This window comes from Protopterus annectens, chromosome 3.part1, assembly GCF_019279795.1.
Source record: "Protopterus annectens isolate FY-2018-M chromosome 3.part1, PAN1.0, whole genome shotgun sequence".
In the NCBI taxonomy this organism is placed as follows: Eukaryota; Metazoa; Chordata; order Ceratodontiformes; family Protopteridae; genus Protopterus; species Protopterus annectens.
In genome coordinates this window covers 200,150,212-200,168,241 of record NC_056732.1, presented here as the reverse complement: position 1 = coordinate 200,168,241, position 18,030 = coordinate 200,150,212, and the positions used below count along the sequence as shown (strand labels likewise).

The 18,030-nt window shown below is 43.6% G+C and overlaps 1 protein-coding gene across 4 annotated transcripts in view; it reads left to right on the top strand.

Annotated features, from left to right (window-relative positions):
- CUL2 (cullin 2) overlaps window positions 1–18,030 on the top strand; it is a 2,069,186-nt gene that overhangs the window by 1,824,550 nt on the left and 226,606 nt on the right. For all 4 annotated transcript variants that reach the window (XM_044066711.1, XM_044066712.1, XM_044066710.1 and 1 more), the window contains one exon: window positions 1,804–1,870. In XM_044066711.1, the coding sequence (XP_043922646.1) occupies window positions 1,804–1,870 (67 nt within the window). The remainder of the gene's footprint in view (window positions 1–1,803; window positions 1,871–18,030) is intronic.

Sequence of the window (18,030 nt, the reverse complement as noted above, 5' to 3'; positions counted from 1 at the left end):
AAGGATGATTTTGATTGCTCCAGACTGGCCACGCTAACACTGGTATCCCCTCCTGCTCAGTGTGTCACAGTTATCCCCATGGCACCTGCCTCAGACTCCTTCCCTGTTGTCTCAACAGGAGAAGATTCTGCACCCTCAGCTTCTAACACTGAACCTTGAAGCCTGGGTAATTACATAATCTATCCTTTACCCCTCAGTAAACCTATGATGGCTATCATTTTAGAGGCAAGGAGGTCTAGCACTAGAAAACCCTATGCTGAAAAATGGAAAAGATTATGTGCCTGGAACCAGTCTCAAGGGCTGAGCACAGCAGTGCCCAATTTACCTCAGATTTTAAAATGCTTAGCTGAGATGCTTCACAAGGGCCTGTCTTTTTCCTCCATTAAAATCCATGCCTCAGCCATTTCAGCTCATTATAACACAGAACCCCCCCCCCCCGCCTTCTCTCATCCACTGCTCAAGCAGTTCCTCAGAGGGGCCAAAAATTTAAGACCACCCAGGAGAGCTCCAACCCCAGCCTGGGACCTTAACTTTGTTTTAGAGAAACTCACTCTACCTCCTTTCGAACCAGCTGCTACTGCAGACCTAAAAAATTTTTCTTGGAAAACAGCTTTCCTTTTTGCAGTCACTTCAGCTAGAAGGATATCTGAATTACAGGCCCTTATGGCAGTGGAGCCTTTCATCATCTTTCATGCGGACAGGGTGTCCCTCAGAACCAATCCATCCTTCATGCCCAAGGTGGTATCCAGTATGGCTCTTAATCAGTCCATTCATTTGCCAACCTTCTTTCCCAATCCACAGAACAAAGGAGAACGGATATTGCATTCCTTAGATGTGCACAGACAACTCAGATTCTACTTGGACAGGACTAAACCTCAAAGGAAATATGAACAACTGCTGGTAGCATTTGCTGCAGGGGCAGAGGGGAAGGCTATTTCAAAGCAAACTATTTCTAAATGGATAGAACATTGCATTAATTTCTGCTATAAGCACCATGGAAAACCTATCCCCCGGGGAATCAGACCTCACTCCATAAGGGCTGCATCTACCTCTACAGCCTTTCTCAGAGCTGTTCCTACCAGGGACATCCTAGAAGCTGCTACTTGGAGTTCTGTACATACTTTCACCAAGCATTACCATTTGCCAATTTTCTCTAAATCCAGAGCTGGCTTTGCTTGCAGTCTTGCAGGGCCTTATAGCTGGTCCTAATGCTATCTAAATTCCTCCTCCCAACCACAGCTTTGGGAATCTACCCAAATGTAATGACTGCAACAGTGAAACACGAAGAACATAGTACAACTGTGTACACTTACCATAAATGTAGATGTTCGAGTGTATTCACTGTTGCAGTCCTGGTTACCCTCCCTCCAGCCCCCTAACTTCTTTTGGCTGTACCTCTATTTTTCTTTACTATGCTTAAAAGCCTTTTTGGTGTATTTGCTTTTTTTGTTGGAGGTTATTTCATTGTACTTTTATATTTAGTTGCTCCCCATTAGGGGGGGGGGGGGGGCACCTGACATCTGGGGCAAGAAAAACTGATTTAATGGTGTCGGCTGCATGTTTTATACCCCTGACGTCATGGAGGGACAGCAACCGAAGCAGGACCCAAGACTTTGTTAATCAGGCCGACTGAGGGCTACCTGCAAGCAGATAACCCAAATGTAATGACTGCAACAGTGAGTACACTTGAACATCTACATTTATGGTAAGTGTACACAACTGTACTTTACTGCTTTATGCATGTATTTACATTCTGCATAAATTTTTGCCTAAGTCAATCTTTATTTTTACTTTTTGTTACAGTTCGAATTGTTTTACAATCAGCATTTCAATGGAAGAAAGCTAACTTGGTTGCACTACCTCTGTACAGGTAAGTAAATGATGTCAAGTGTTGTTATAATACACATTATTATATAGCAGCAACCATATTTTATTTAGCACAACTCTTAGAAATAATTGTTTTATACTGAAGATAAGGGCTGTCTTATGGTCTTAAAGGTGCAGAATTTCGACAGGTGTTGCTATGTTGGCAGACTTAGTTTTGAACATTTGTACTCTCTAGAAGATAGTGGTTGGCATTGTCTTCGGGGTATTTCTTTTTAGGGCGCATCTTCCTGTACCAACAGCTGTGCTGTTGATAAAGTAGCAGCTTTAAAATGAGAAAGGGTGTCTTCCCTACTCATTTCTCTCCTATTGCTTTTTCAGAAGGATTGAGCTCAGCTGCAGTGTTTCCTGTCAGGGGTGCATATTGGTTTGTTTCTTTTCCACAAAAATGGCAATTTTTCATTATAGTTAGCAGATTTTCATGTATTTGTATATTGGCACACTGTGTTCTGTCTTCCGTCAGTCTTCATGCTTAGAAGATGGCCTATTGGGATATACACATTATGCCTGTATTTTTGGCCTGGACATAGGTGGTACCATGCATTATTTGCCTTTTAATGCAGCCATCCTTCTGTATCATCAGAAAACTATCTGGAGACATGCAGAAAAGTAAAAAGAAAATTCATAGTCATTACCATTTTAAGAAAGAAAAACAGTCATTAAAGAGAAGTTTAGAATTGTTAGGCAGGGATCAAAAGAAACACTGCAGGTGTTCCTGTTGCATCAAGTAGGATTTTGTTATTGGCATAGTCAATCATACTCTCATATCATTGGAGGTGCTATAATGTTGAAAGGTGAGGAAACCATCTTGTGTGTGATACATTTTAATAATTTTTTTGTTGACTGTCTTGTAGTGTTCTGTGTTCCAGTGAGTTATTTTAGTGACCTGTGATGAAGTCACCTTTAAGTGCTTTTTGGCTTATTTCGTCCAGTGCTATTTTCTTTCAGTGCAGTAGCACTACTCATGTCCCCTATATGGCGTGATACAAACACCAGAAGGGATTTTATTAGAGGGCACCTTTACATTTCAGCAACCAAGGCTTTGTTAACTCTCCCAGTGATACCATTACCCCAAGTTAGGTTCTGTTTTTTTAGAAGCAAGTAGACATCCCAACACTCTGGAACCTCTTGCAGCTTTTGAGTGTCAAGGAAAGAGTTTACCATGCTGAGTAGAGCTGATGTTCATTGTGTTACACTGCTGCAGTCATTACACTTGGGTTATCCTGCCATCAGGCGGTTCCCCAGTCGGCCTGAGTTCCAAAGTCTTGGTCCGGTGTCGGCTGCTGTTGCCTCTCCCCTGACATCAGTGCGACAGGGGTATATAAGATGCAGCCGACGCCATTTTCTTCAGTCTTTCTTGCCGCGTGGTGCCCAAAGCAGAAGCAGTTCGCAAGTGCCGGTCGGCCGACTCCTGAGATTTTCATTCCGAATCCAGAACCGAAGACTTCTAAAAAAGCTAAGTACCCCGTTGGGAAAACTTTTTCTTGCCTCAGACCGATGTCAGTAAAAGTTAATAACTATATTTCTTGTGGGAAGCAAATACCTCATAAGGACTTCCACTCTTATTGTATTCCATGCCTAAGCCCTGACCATGACGTCACTGGTTGTCCGTTTTATGCTAGGTTTAACAGTCGCACTATTAAACGTCAGTTTGATTTTGCCCGACATTATTTTGGCAGAAAATTCAATTACACCATGCCATTGGAACTTCCGACAACCGCAATGCTTAAAAAGCGCAAGGACAGGCATCCGAGGCCCAAAACTGACGACGAGGCCTCTTCTAGGCCGGTCGCCGGTTCTCCGGTTTTCAGCGAGGTGCCTACGCAGCCCCTGACGACCACTTCCACAGAACCACAGGCTGCCTCCGACTCCCACGTGGAGCAAGCTGGGCCTTCGGACGCACTAGGTTTTCAGCTTTCCGATCATAACCCTACAGAGGGGACCGAAGTAGCTGAGCAATCCACAGCTACAGAGGGTGTTTTCAGACCTACCCAGTTAACCATTAAACCCTCTGCTAAGTCTAAGCCCCCCTTAAAAGCAAAGAAACAAACACAACTCTCTCCAGGACAGGCTTCCATGCCTAAGAAATAAATGCTAAAAATGTCCGAAGACCTAATCACCCTGATCAGGGGGACCCATCCCCCTCCTGATAAAAGGCCCAGATAGGATGCAGACTATGAATCTTCCGACCAGGTGTCCATTTCCTCAGACTCTTCCTCGGACCTAGGATATTCTTTACCCCCTTATGAGGATTCTGATGCTGAGGAATCAATTCCATCAGCCTCTCCGCCTGAGGACTACTCCTTTGGGGAGACCTTACATACCATGAGGGAACATTTCCATTGGGAAGGCCAGGATTTCTCAGAATCCAGGAAAAGGCTCAGAGACTTCCTTTTATTGCCTCAACACATGATGTGTACACTGAATCTACCTTACCCCCAGCCCCAGTTAAACCTGATAGATATTACAGAGTCCCTGACTCTCACAAATTTCTGTACAAAAACCCTGTTGCTGACCCTGAAACTATTTCTCAGGGACCCAAAGGGATTAAGGCCTCATCAGCAAAAAACCCAGTTCCCTCTGACAGAGATTCCAGAGCATTAGACAGATGGGGAAAGAAGGTATATACGTCTGCAACTTTAGCAATGAGAGCCTTGAACTGCCAGTTTCACATGCTAAAATATCAGCAATTTTTGATGTCTCAGTTGAAACAAAAGATGCTTCCAGATTCAGATCCTCCTAATTTTAAAGAAATGCAGGATTTATTGCATGCAGCTGAACAAGTGGGAAAACATACTTTGCAATGTGGGTTTGATTCCTTAGAGGCCTCCTGTAGAGCAGCAGTTACAGCCTCTGTCATTACAAGGCATGCTTGGTTAAAAGAACATACGTTACCAGATCATGTTAAGGTCAAATTATTGGATGCACCTTTGCAAAGGGATGTGCTGTTTGGAGTTAAGGCAGAGGAGGTATTAAAGAAGATGGAGGATAAGGCAAAATCTATGCAAACGGTGAAAGATTTCTTACAGGTTCAGCCTCCTCGTTTTAGCAGAAATTGGCCAACAAAGAATTGGTCCTTTCCAGTCACAGACAGACCTCAAAGGGGAAGATACAGATGTCCAAGAGGTAAAGGTCAGACACAAGGTCCCTACAGGCCGCGACAATAGGGCACACCAGGCCAGAAAGAAGGAGAAGACGGGCCTCAACCTTACAAAAAGCAGCTTCAATGACTTTCCACTGCAGCTGTCAAACAGCTCTCTCTTGGCAGCCCCCTTAGGAGGAAAACTGGCACTTTTCTATCACAATTGGCATTGCATCACCAAAGACAAATGGGTTCTCAACATTGTATCTCAAGGTTACAAGTTCCACTTTCATACTTTGCCAAGGTTAAAAGGAATGCCAAATCTGCCACCAAATCAATGGGCAGAGGCTCAAAAACAAATTACAGCACTCATGGACATGAGAGCTATTCAAAAGGTACCACCACAGGAACAAGGACAAGGATTTTACTCAAGACTCTTTCTGGTTTTCAGAAAGGACAAAGCCTGGAGACCCATTCTGGACCTTTCTTCACTAAACACTTACCTGGGTGTTCCGAAATTCAAGATGTTGACACTACAGCAGCTTCTTCCCATGCTGGGCAAGAAAGCTTGGCTCGTGACTTTGGACCTCAAAGAGGCATACCTGCATGTCCCTATCAGACAAAACTGCAGAAGATACCTCAGATTTCTAGCAGGTTCGATGCACTATCAATTCTCTGCTCTGTCCTTTGGCTTATCTTCTGCGCCCAGGGTCTTCACAAAGTGCCTGGCACCAGTAATTGCATTTTGCAAGCAAAAAGGAATTCAAATTTATCCATACCTGGACGACTGCCCGATTCAAAGCAGAGGGCAAGGACATTCTACAAAAGCATCTGGCGTATGTAAAAAAGTTATTAAGTTGCCTGGGGTACACAGTAAATGAAAAGAAATCAAAACTAGTGCCCTCACAACAGATAATATTCCTGGGTGCCAGCTTGAACACAACGGCCCAGATGGCTTATCTCACACCAGACAAGCAAGGACAACTGACTCAATACTTTCATTTAATGGCAACAAAGACCCAACTCCCTGCAAGAAAAATTCTGCAGGCCTTGGGCTACATGGCATCTTGCATACTACTAATTCCATATGCCAGACTGCATATGAGGAAACTACAGTGGTACCTAAAGAGTGTATGGTCTCAACACTGTCAAAGTTTGGAGACAGTTATACCACTAATTCCTTGCCTACAACAGGAGTTTCGATGGTGGGCTCAAGCTTGTCACCTCAACAAGGGACAGCCTTTCACTCAACCTACAGCCAGGCAAACACTGACAACAGATGCATCGGATTACGCCTGGGGAGCACACATGGCAGGAAAATGTATTCAGGGCGAGTGACCCACAGAGCAAAGACATCTCCACATCAATCAAAAAGAGATGCTAGCTGTACAAAATGCAATTATAGCTTTCAAGGACATGCTGCATCCAGGACAATTACTACTAAAGACAGACAACACCACAGTTATGTGGTACAAAAACAAGCAAGGGGCCACACACTCCTACCCCCTCTGCAGACAAGCCATGACCTTGTGGAACACAGCTCTAAACTATCAAGTTCATCTACAAGCACAATTCCTGCCATGAGAGAAAAACACACTGGCAGACGTCCTAAGCAGAAACATCATGGACCCCCACGAATGGGAATTGAACCCACAAATATTCAGAATGATAACACAAAAATGGTGGAGCCCGGACATTGATCTGTTTGCTTCCCTAATGAACTGCCAATTACAGAAATTTTGCACAAGGAGCTACCATCCACAAGCATGGAAAGTGGATGCCCTCTCATTCAGCTGGAAAAAACTACAAGTATACGCTTTCCCTCCTTTACCTCTCCTTCCAAAGGTACTCATAAAAGCCAGACAGGAAGAGCCAAAGATGATCCTGATTGCACCAGACTGGCCATGCTAGCACTGGTGCCCAGTCTTAAAGAACTTAGCACAAGAACCACCCTGGATTTTGCCTCAAATCCCACAGTTGTTGACACAGCACAACAATCAGATACTTCACAGCCAGCTAAAGACCTTAAATCTAGCTGCATGGAAAATTCCTTAGACAAGCAAGCAATGCCTCTCTCCAAAGCTGTTATGGATGTCATTCTGGAGGCCAGAAGGCCTAGCACCAGGAAGGCATACTCGGTTAAATGGAAGAGATTCTGTGCCTGGAACCAAGCACACAGCCTTGACCCTCTTGTCCCAAACATTCCTCAGATACTTCAATACTTAACTGAGATGCTGGACAAGGGCCTCTCTTTTTCATCCATCAAGATCCACGCCTCAGCTATCTCTGCTCATTACAACACGGATCCACCAATTTTTTCTAATCCTTTGCTCAAACAGTACCTCAGAGGGGCTAAAATCATAAGACCGCCCCGTAGAGCACCTACACCAACTTGGGACCTCAATTTTGTTTTGGAAAAATTAACTTTACCTCCTGTTGAGCCAGCTAACACAGCAGAATTAAAATACATCTCTTGGAAAACTGCTCTGCTACTGGCAATAACATCAGCACGAAGAGTTTCAGAATTACAGGCACTAATGGCAGTGGAACCTTTCCTCATCTTCCACCAGGACAGGGTGTCTTTAAGAACTAACCTGCGTTTATGCCAAAGGTGGTATCAAGTGTGGCTCTAAACCACACTATTCACTTGCCAACTTTTTATCCAAAACCACAGAACAAAAGGGAGAGACTACTACATTCTTTGGACATTCACAGGCAGTTACGCTTCTACTTGGACAAAACCAAAGCTTTCAGAAAGTCTGAGCAATTATTGGTAGCATACGCTGCAGGAACACAGGGAAAAGCCATTTCAAAACAGACTATTTCAAAATGGATAGGACACTGTATACGTTTCTATTACACCCACCATGGGAAACCTGTAACTAACAGCATTAGATCTCAGTCCACCAGGGCAAGAGCCACTTCAACTGCCTACCTCAGAGGAGTACCTACCAATGATATTTTGGAAGCAGCGACATGGAGTTCTGTGCATACCTTCACCAAACATTACCATTTGCCTTTATACTCCAAATCCAGAGCTGGCTTCGCCACTGCTGTACTGCAGGGCCTTATAGCCACCCCTAATGCCTTATAGATCCAGCCTCCCTACCTCAGCTTTGGGATTCCACGCAAATGTAATGACTGCAGCAGTGTAACACGATGAACATAGTACAGTTTTTTACCTACCATAAATGTAGATGTTCGAGTGTTCACACTGCTGCAGTCCAGGTTACCCTCCCTCCATCCCCTCTGAACTAGCTGGACTTATCTATACCTTTCTATCCTATACAACCTTTGTGGTGTATTTGCTTGTAACTGAAGGTATTGTTTTTATTTTTTATGTATATGTTTTATTAGCAATATGTATTGCCTACCTACTTGGGGGCACCTGATATCTGGGGCAAGAAAAACTGAAGAAAATGGCGTCGGCTGCATCTTATATACCCCTGTCACACTGACGTCAGGGAGGAGGCGACAGCAGCCGACGCCAGACCATGACTTTGGAACTCAGGCCGACTGGGGAACCGCCTGATGGCAGGATAACCCAAGTGTAATGACTGCAGCAGTGTTTACACTCGAACATCTACATTTATGGTAGGTACAAAACTGTACTTTTTTGTATGTGTGTCGGTGAAACTGACAGAGGTTGTATGAAACTCAGGTCAAACCTCAAGAAGATTCTGAAGAGGCTGCAGTCCTTTCCATTTCACATTTGTCATTGCAAGACAGGCATAGAAAAGCATGAAATGGAAAAGGAAACCATATAGAAAGTTACAAGGTTATGTCATATCCCTTCTTCCAGTTTGAGTAAGTGACCAGGGACTGCCTCATCTAGTAATGGAGATCTGACCTTCATAAAGCTTTTTTCTATAGTTTTCTAGTCTTTCATGTTTACTTCAGAGGAAATGTATGAAAGGAGGCTTCTGGTGGACTGTTTATGGGTGTCCTTAAGCCCCTTCTCGGGTGAAGGAACGATAGAAAACATAAATGAAATGCTAAATACTTCCCACATACTATACTGTAAATATTTGTCCTCCAAGACATATATTGTCTTTAATCATCATCTGATTGCTTCAGCCGTGTGGTATAGTAGGATAAAACCTTGACTGTGCACCAGCTGATACAAGATTAGTTAGCCATTCGGGCAGAGGTGTAGCCAACTGGAGGTGGAAGAACAGTGGAGGATCTGAGCCAGATCACTTCTGTTTGGAGGGAAGGGGGGAGCCGTATGCCTGAGAATGTGCTTTCAGAGCTCCTCACTGAGAACCAACAAAGGTGGTAGTTTCAAGGTGGTGAGGCATCAGCAGGCTTGCACTATTCAAAGAAGAGAATGACAGTCCTGCACAACACCCATTGCACATTCAACCTGAGACATCAGTGATCACTGAGCATGCAGTGTGAAACTCTGGCAGTCCCCACACAGATGATGAAGCCATTTCCAGCATGCTCAACCCTCACCCCTGGGGGAAATTAATGGATGAGAAGAATGGGCAGGTGAGAGCTTTTGGTCGTACGAAGAGAAACAGAACAACAAAAAAAAAGCATCTTATTGCTTCAAACATGGTTATTTCAGCCCCTTTTCACTTTTTAGCCACCTTAGTCTGCCTCAAGTCCTAAAGTTCTAGTGCTTGTTGTCACTGGGTTAAAAAAAATATTGCCTGTGCACCATAGGTTGCTTTACATATATGAGCCAGTAATGGGGTAAGCTCCTAATGGACAGCAGTTCCTATGTGGAGGTTTGCTTTACCACTGCTATGAGTCACGATCATTGCTTTCAGCTGTTGGCAGGGAGTTGCAGAAAGCCTACAGTCAATCACTTTTCTTTATCATATGATCATAGGAGGTTACTAGGCTAATGGCCCTGGGGCCCGTACAGACCTAGCCAAGAGTTTAGCCCCAAAAAAGAAACCTCAGTCAGCACTTGTCACCGAGGGACAAAGGTGGAACCCTGAGACAAATTTGTGGTTTCCTATCCACTCATCAAGGTTGTGCTTGAAGATGGTCAGCAAGGTATTCTGTTTGACATGTATGGGAAGTCTATTCCAGAGACTGGGCATCCTCTGGGAGACAAACCTGTCTCTTCAGAAGGTTTTGTTGATGTTGCATATTAGATTTAGGCCTGCTGAGCAGGTAATGGGCAAGGAGTTAGACTTACAGATATGGAGCATCTCTAGTAGGGCAGGGTCCGATATTGCCTTGTAGACGAGACACAGATCACCTCTGAGCAATCTGTATGATACCGAGTAAAGTGATACTGGTTTGAGCCTGTCTGCATAAGACAGGTGTTGGAAGATGTGGTTTCTGTTTGTGAGATATTTCTGTGGCCTTTTCATTTGGTGCAGGTGTTTGGAGAGGTACATACCAAACAGGACGTATTACTCAATTATAGGTTTAATGAGGGAGGAGTACAGAGAGGTAATAACCACATTTTGTTAATGAAGATATTAGATAAGACAGTACAGAAGTATTTTAAGTTATTTTTATGGACCGTATATTACTGTGTGTTGGGAGTTTTCATGAAGATTTCACCAAACTTAAACTTTTTCAGACGCTTATGTCTTCATCATGAAGGGTCAGGACATCAAATGGAACTGAATGAGAGAAGTAAGAGGGTTCATTGTAGATGTAAGCACTAGGCGTTCAGTGTGCATGTCTTGAGCCAAGAATACCAATGCCAAAAATAATAAAGGTAAATCAGAGTATGTACATTAAAAGCATGCTTTTGCTGGAGGTTGTAGGGGGCAAGCTTTCTTTCAGATATCAGTCTGGGGATCTGCTCCTGCATGCAGCTACTAGGTGACCTGTGTTTTGCTTTTTGAGCAGTGAAAAACAGTCCTATTTGACCTTCTGTTTCCTTGCAAAGCCAGTGGCTTCAAAACATGCAGTAGGAACTAAGTCTACACCAAAATAATAAACAAGACTCGCTGGAGAAATGGGTTCCTATCAAAACATATTCTCAATGAAGATTGTCATGTACAGACCTGATTGGTTTGGAAGGTGAGCACTATTAAATGCATGACAAGGGAGACAAAAACTTTCAAATTCACATTTCCAGGCAGTAGCTTTTTCTGTAATTTTTTAAATGTTCACTCTGTACAAATTATTGGTTCATAGGTGTTTAGTAGGCTAATGACCACAGGGGCCTTTTTAAGCCTAGCAATGCATCCCAAATCTCTGACAAGTTCTGATACCCTTGATAAGTGTAAGCAAGGGGCTTGAGAGAGGAAACATTTAGAAGCTAGGGCCTGGGAGATGAACCATACAGGTTGCTGTGGCCATTAGAGACGTAGATGCCAAACCAGGGATGAATTTCCTCTTCCCCATCTAGTTGTCCAAGTTGCACTTGAATTTGGTTAGGGAGGAACTCTGCTTCACATGGATGGGGAGCCTGTTCCAGAGATGCAGTAGTCTATGTGATACATACCTTTCTCTCCAGCAGGTCTTATTTATATCACAGGCAAGGTTCAAGTCCTTAGAACGGGTAATTCTGTTGCTGTTTGTTTTCCGGGTATGCAGGAGATCCATCAGAGTGAGGTATAACAATGCCCTGTATGCAAGGCATAGATCTCCCCTCAAAAGCCTGTAGGAGGCAGAGTACAGGGATAGAGCCTTGAGGTGGTCTGCATAGGACATTTTACTTAATCCCTGTATTCTTTGTATAGTCATGGTAGATGCTGGTGTTCCGTACTGTGTATAATTTTGGGTACCTGTTATAAGTACATTTTAATAAATTGTACATTTTTGTCAAGATTCATTGATGCAGTATGGTGCTTTTGCTCAACTGTTTGAGAGTTGTAACAACAGCATTTCATTTCCCAGCAGTTTTTCATACTTTCTGGAGTTTTCTTGTTTTTACATGCTGATTGCTGTTATGCTGACAATATTTTCCTGACTTTGCTGGGTTATTGCTAACATATTGAAAGGAGTGTTCCTAATCTTAGAAAACCCATAAGAAGTCTGTCTGTGCCTTGTTTTCTGTGAACCTATTTTGAATCATAATGGCATCGCATTCGTATATGACAGGATGCCTTTCTCTTGTCATCCAACTGGAAATGTGAGCTTTCATATTGCTGGTGGAATTTTTGCTGTTATAATGTCATAGCATAGGATAATTTTCGAGTTTCTTGGGCTCAAAGATTGAGTGCGACATTATTTCTGTTTACAGAGAGTTTTGCCTATTAGACTGTACCGTTGTAGCATATTACTCTTAGGAATTGATATTGTAGATTTTATATTGCTCCTTCTGCTGGCACCTTTAGCTGTTCCCCTGGTGCCTTGATTGCTAATATTGTATGCAGATAATGGCAAAGTACACCTTTTTGTGTGTTCTTGATTTTTGTTTTTTTTTTGGTGGGGGGGGGGGGGGTGCTTTTTATATGATCTATACTTGCCCTATATTTGTCTTGCTTATCTGCCCAAACCTAAATTATACTGATCCAGACACTACCTCTCTTTTCAATAGCTGCTGTATTTACTCCATAGCTAAACTTACTACCACCTTCTCTCACTCCCCTTCATCTCCCCTCAACCAATCCCCATACATCTCCTTCCAGTCTCATTTCCCCTACCCCAAATGTTAACTTCTCTCCGGTCTCTACAAACAAAATAAAAAAACTCCTCTTCCAACTGAAACCATACTTCCCTGCCCTGATAACTTACCGGCATCTTTCCTCAAACTGTCTACAAATAGCATTGCCTACCCCATCTCCATCATAATTAACAGATCCATCCAAGAATCATACGTCCCCTCCCTCTGGAAACATGCTTAAATTATCCCACTCCATAAAGGAGGCAAAAGTACTGACATTTCTAACTTTTGGCCCATAGACATCCTCTCCCCACAATCAAAAATCATGGAGAAATGTATTCAATCCCAAATGATATCTTATCTGACCAAAAACAACCTACTAACCCCAGCACAGCATGGCTTCCATCCTGGGCATAGTACCATTACTGCCCTCCTCTCGTTTCTAGACTCTATTAACCTTGCACCCGACTGGCAAAATTGTCTCTACTCTGTTCCTTGACCTTTCCAAAACCTTTGATACTGTTTCCCACCCCTAACTTTTATCCCAACTCTCCTCTCTCAACCTCTCCCCTCTAACTATTGCCTGGTTCACTAGCTACCTCTCTGAAAGACAGCAAGCTGTAAAATGGAATAACTCATTCTCTTCCTTTCTGCATACCCCAACCGGTGTTCCCCAGGGCTCTGTCCTTGGCCCCCTCCTCTTTAACATCTTCATAAATAACTTCCACCAATCTCTCTCTGATACTACACTAATCCAATATGCTGATGACTCGACTATTATCTGTTCAGCAGACACCTCTTCTGACCTTCTTTGCAAAACTCAGTTAGCCTTCTCTACTACCGCATCTTGGATGCGTAGTAATCACCGCGCCTTAAATGCCAATAAAACTAAGCTAATGCTCTTCTCCCCATCCAAAAACACCAATATAGACAAAAACTCTCTTACAGCAACTGCTCAGAATACCACCCCCATAGAAATGGTGTCACATACCAAACTGTTGTTAGGTGTCATAATCGGCAAAAATTTAAAATTTGACATACACATTCAAACATCAAAAAAAACCTACGTCTCCTGTACAGACACAATCAGTACCTCTCTCCTTCCACCAGACAAACCCTTACTTCTACTACCCTCCTACCCTCTCTTATTTACTAATCTTCAGCTTGGCTTACAGGCTAAGCTGGAAACCTGATACAATAAGATCTCCAAATTTGCCACCAATTCCAGAAACACATCTCACCACTGCCTCTCTTTGCACTTTCTGCAATGACTTGAACATCCTAACTACCTCAAACTTCTTAAACTTACCACTACCTACAAGCTTATATTCCAACCTTCGAGCTGTCCCTCTCTGTCCAGTTCCTTAACCCCATACATTCCCAACCTCCCACTTATATCTGAAAACCATAATCTTCTAAAAATATATAAACCTCTTCAGCCTCCAGGACACCTACTGTTATCTTGCTCCTTTGCTAAACTGTGGAATTCTCTTCCTGCTTCCCTTCAAAATATCCAAAGCCACTCTAATTTCAAATCTCTTCTCCAGTCTCACCTATTTTCGAAGTGGGTAAGCTCCTGTTCCCCTACTGCATAACTCCTTAATAGCATCTCCGAAGCACTACAGCTTATACTTGCTCATCTACTTCCTCTGCCTGACATGCGTTAACTCCCCCCTGAACCTACTCCCTCTCCCCTAAAAAATATTCTTTTACCTCACCTTTTCTCCCTCTTTCCAGATTTTCCTGGATTCCAAAAAAAGTTTATACTTTGTAACTACTACTCGCTCTATATAATCACATATATACTTTGTAAATACTACTTAGATCTTTGTATCACATTGCCTTTTCTTTTTAACTGTGTTTTTCATCATTGCATGCTACCATTTGTGCTTGAACTTTGCAACTTTTATATTCATCTATGTTTGTATTTATAACTATTGTATAATTGTCAATGTCTGTGGAGCTTTTCTCCCCGGGCCTCCACTGAAAACAGGCTCTTCCAGGCCCAGTGGACTACCCTGGTCATCAAACTGAAATAAATAAATCGTGTATCCTTTAACTGTTATGCTAATTCTGGAAACCTTTTTTAACATCCAGTGAGTACCACTATTTTGTGTGGAGTAACAATGTGAAATTAAAAGCAAGCTGAAACTTCTGTAGTCTATATTTTATTCTGTTCAAAGCTTTTATCTTCAACAGTTCTTTTGATTTTTGTCCTGGGTGCTTCATGGTTTAACAACTGCTTATGTTTACATATATCCTAATGTCACCCCTTACAACTAATATGCATGCTCTCATCATTACAAATACTTGCAATGCCTTCCCCATGTTGCATGTCTGCTCCAGCACATGTCCAGTGAAGGCTGTTGCAAATGTCTTGGCAGAGCGTGCTGCATTTTTGATCAGTAATGCTGCTTGCCATTCATATTCTGTCCATTAGATGTTGGCAGTTAAGTGGATCAGACTCTTATCTCTTCCCCCAGGATGGTTGACCAGGCATTGACCATGCAGTCCCATCTTCCCTTCCCACCTTCCCCAGCACTCAGACGGCTGCTTAATATCAGATCATGTGAGTGATAGCCAGGCTTTATCTTTGGGTCTCTATGACATTGCTGAAAAGGCTGTTCATCGAACGCCCTTTCATCAACACGTAAACATCTTAGTACCAAAACTCCCACTTCAGTGAAGTTTTTCCCAGGGGAAAAATCTCTTGCCCCCCCCCCCCCCTAACTAAATATACCAACTCCAAGATCGTACTACAGTGGAGGAAAGGGCAAATTCCCGACGACGGCCAAGCGATTTTTCACCTGGAAAATAATTTGCTGACTTGGCTGTTCACCGTTTTCGTACTTCGATGTTTACTTGTTGATATGAAAGGGCATTTGAAGAACAGCCCGTTCGACAACGTAATATAGAGCCTTATCTTTTTATGCCATGGAGCCAGCTTTGTAGGGCAGTATATTTAGATGCTTTCTTCCTCTAAACTGAAGGCTATCACCTTATTAATTTGCACCAGATAAGGCTGTTGATTTGACTGCGTTATCTTTCACTGATGTTATGAATTTGATTCAGTGCTGAAGGCTTCCTCACAAAACTTGTTTCAAGCATATTGATTTTATTTTTGAACTGAATATTTTTCATGTCCATTTTTTTATATTCTGCAATGCATCTGTCTTTGTCTTTCTTGGCCCTAGGAGATTCACACTAATGATCCCATTTGTGGTCATGTCCGTAAACTAATCCTTCAGTTGCTAAAGGCAGTAATTCATGACTTGATCTTTTGTTGTCTAAACATCTCTTAGGCTGATGATATCTTTACCTGTAATTAGTGTATTTTTTTGACTCATGATTTTTTTGTTTCCTTTATCAGCCATGGTTCGGGATTGGATTTTACTCTTTTAGTACGTACTGGTGCTAAATTATTTAAGGTCTGTAAGAATGCATTATTAGTGTTCTACAGCAGTATCGGCATTGTTCTAAGTACATTCCAGTTATTTTTTTTAGTGTTTCATTGAAAATATCTTTACAAAATTGATTGTATTCCGTATTTGATTATAGATAGATAATATGTTTATCTTTGTTATAGTGAGTTCTAATAGTATATGTTGGTATATGGTCACTTATGCTGAGAGGCAGCTTACTTTTGTCAGTTTGTCTGTAAGAATTCAATCTAATGTTGAATGTCTCCTTGAAGTTTTATCAATTCTAGTAGCTGTGGTTATTAATTGTCTGAAGTTGTACAAGTTTATGGATTCAGTGCGGCTAGTGGAATTTGAGTTGCCAGTCTATAAGTCTCCAAGTATTATAGATTCATGGTTAATTTGTTGGGATATCCAGTACAGGATGTTTGCAGCAGTATCAACGTTATTCCCTGGTGGTACATAAATTGCTGTTAAACATATAGATCTGAAGTAGTTACTTCATTTGTTCTGCAACCTGTGGGGTTCTCGGATCCAACCTCGGATCCGACCGGCAGCTTTCCAAGTTTCAAGATCCGAGCTCCTAGCTCCTCCCCTCTACCCACAATCCCCTGTCACCACCACACTACCTCAGATCGTTTTTGCCGCGGCTTGAATAACAAGCGTCTTGAGAAGAGCTCCTGAGCTTAGACAGGGAAGTGAATATTTTTTTTCAAGAGATTTTCTTAAAACTTTAATAAGTTAAAAAGAAGAATATTTAGAGTGTTTCTCTGCCCTTTTTTGTTTTCGGGATTGCATTTTTATTCAGTTAAACCTTCCCTTAGGTGTTTGGGCGTGTGAGTGTGTGTGTCAGCAAAATGGCCAAAGGCCATAAAGCTATTTTTTCAAAGTGCACTGGGTGTGGCCATAAGCTTTCCCCAGCTGATGGCCACACTCAGTGCATTATATGCTCGGGGGTTGTCCATTTGTCTTCAGACTGCCAGGTTTGCGCAGCCTTCAACCCCCGGGCTGTGAGGGACAGGAGGAACAGGCTTATTCTGGCGGGATTGCTTTCCCCGGAGGAGACCTCTTCCTCCTCTCCCTCCAAGGTGCAGGCTGCCCAGGTAGCTTCGGCACCCCTGATTCCCTCGACTCAGGCTGGGACTCAACCTCCCACTACTGCCTTGAGTACGAGGGAAGTTCAGTCTTCTCCTTCTAGGGAAAAGCACAGGGAGAAGCACAGACACAAGAGGCGAGCTGAGCCTCATCCCTCGGCTCCGCCTTCAAAAATTGTTAAATCGTCTCCGAGGGTGTCCGGACCTTCTCGGCTCCGATCTCCTTCATTCTCACCGGAGCCGGAGGAGGAGCTCCTATCACCCTTGAGGTCGTCGAGGCTGCCCTCCAGGCCTGCCTCTACGACCTCCTCTAGATCTACTAGGTCTCTCTCCAACGCCGATATGGATAGGATGATGTGTCGGTTTTTGCAGACCCAAATGCAGATGGGGGTGCTCCTACCCCCCCCCCCTCCACAGGGGGGGAGTGCAGCTTCAATATTTGCCCCGATTTTTCCTTCTTCAACCCGGATCCGGATTTTGGAGTCTTCGGATCCAGGCCCTTTCGGAGCCAGGGGTTTGTCGGCGCCGGTGGCCCAAGCCTTCTCAACGCCGACCATACCCTCGAGTATCTCGGATCCGAACTCTCGGGGCCGTGGGCTGGGCGTCGGATCCGTGGGAGCGGGTGCATCTTCTGCGCCGCCTATGTCGGAGAGCACCTCCCTTTCGGATCCGATGGCTTCGGCTCCGACCCCAATCCCTGTCTCGGAGCCGAGGAGACTGCTCTCGGGGCCGGAGGAGAGTAGTTTTCCCTTGGCGTTCGAAGTAGTGGAGAGGGTACTGTCAAGGTCTTCCAGGTCCCCGACTCGGGCTTTGGATCCCTCCACTCCCCCATTGCATACGGGTCTAACTTCCATCATCCTTCCATCGGGACAGCCTGCTCAGACCCTCCAGTTGGTTCCCTCAGAGGAACACGAGGCCATTGACGAGCCCTCTTCTGACAGTCCCACAGAGGAGGTGCCTCGTAAACGGACGAGTAAAAGGAGGCACATGGACTCCCCCGAGTCCGTCACCACAGATACGGAC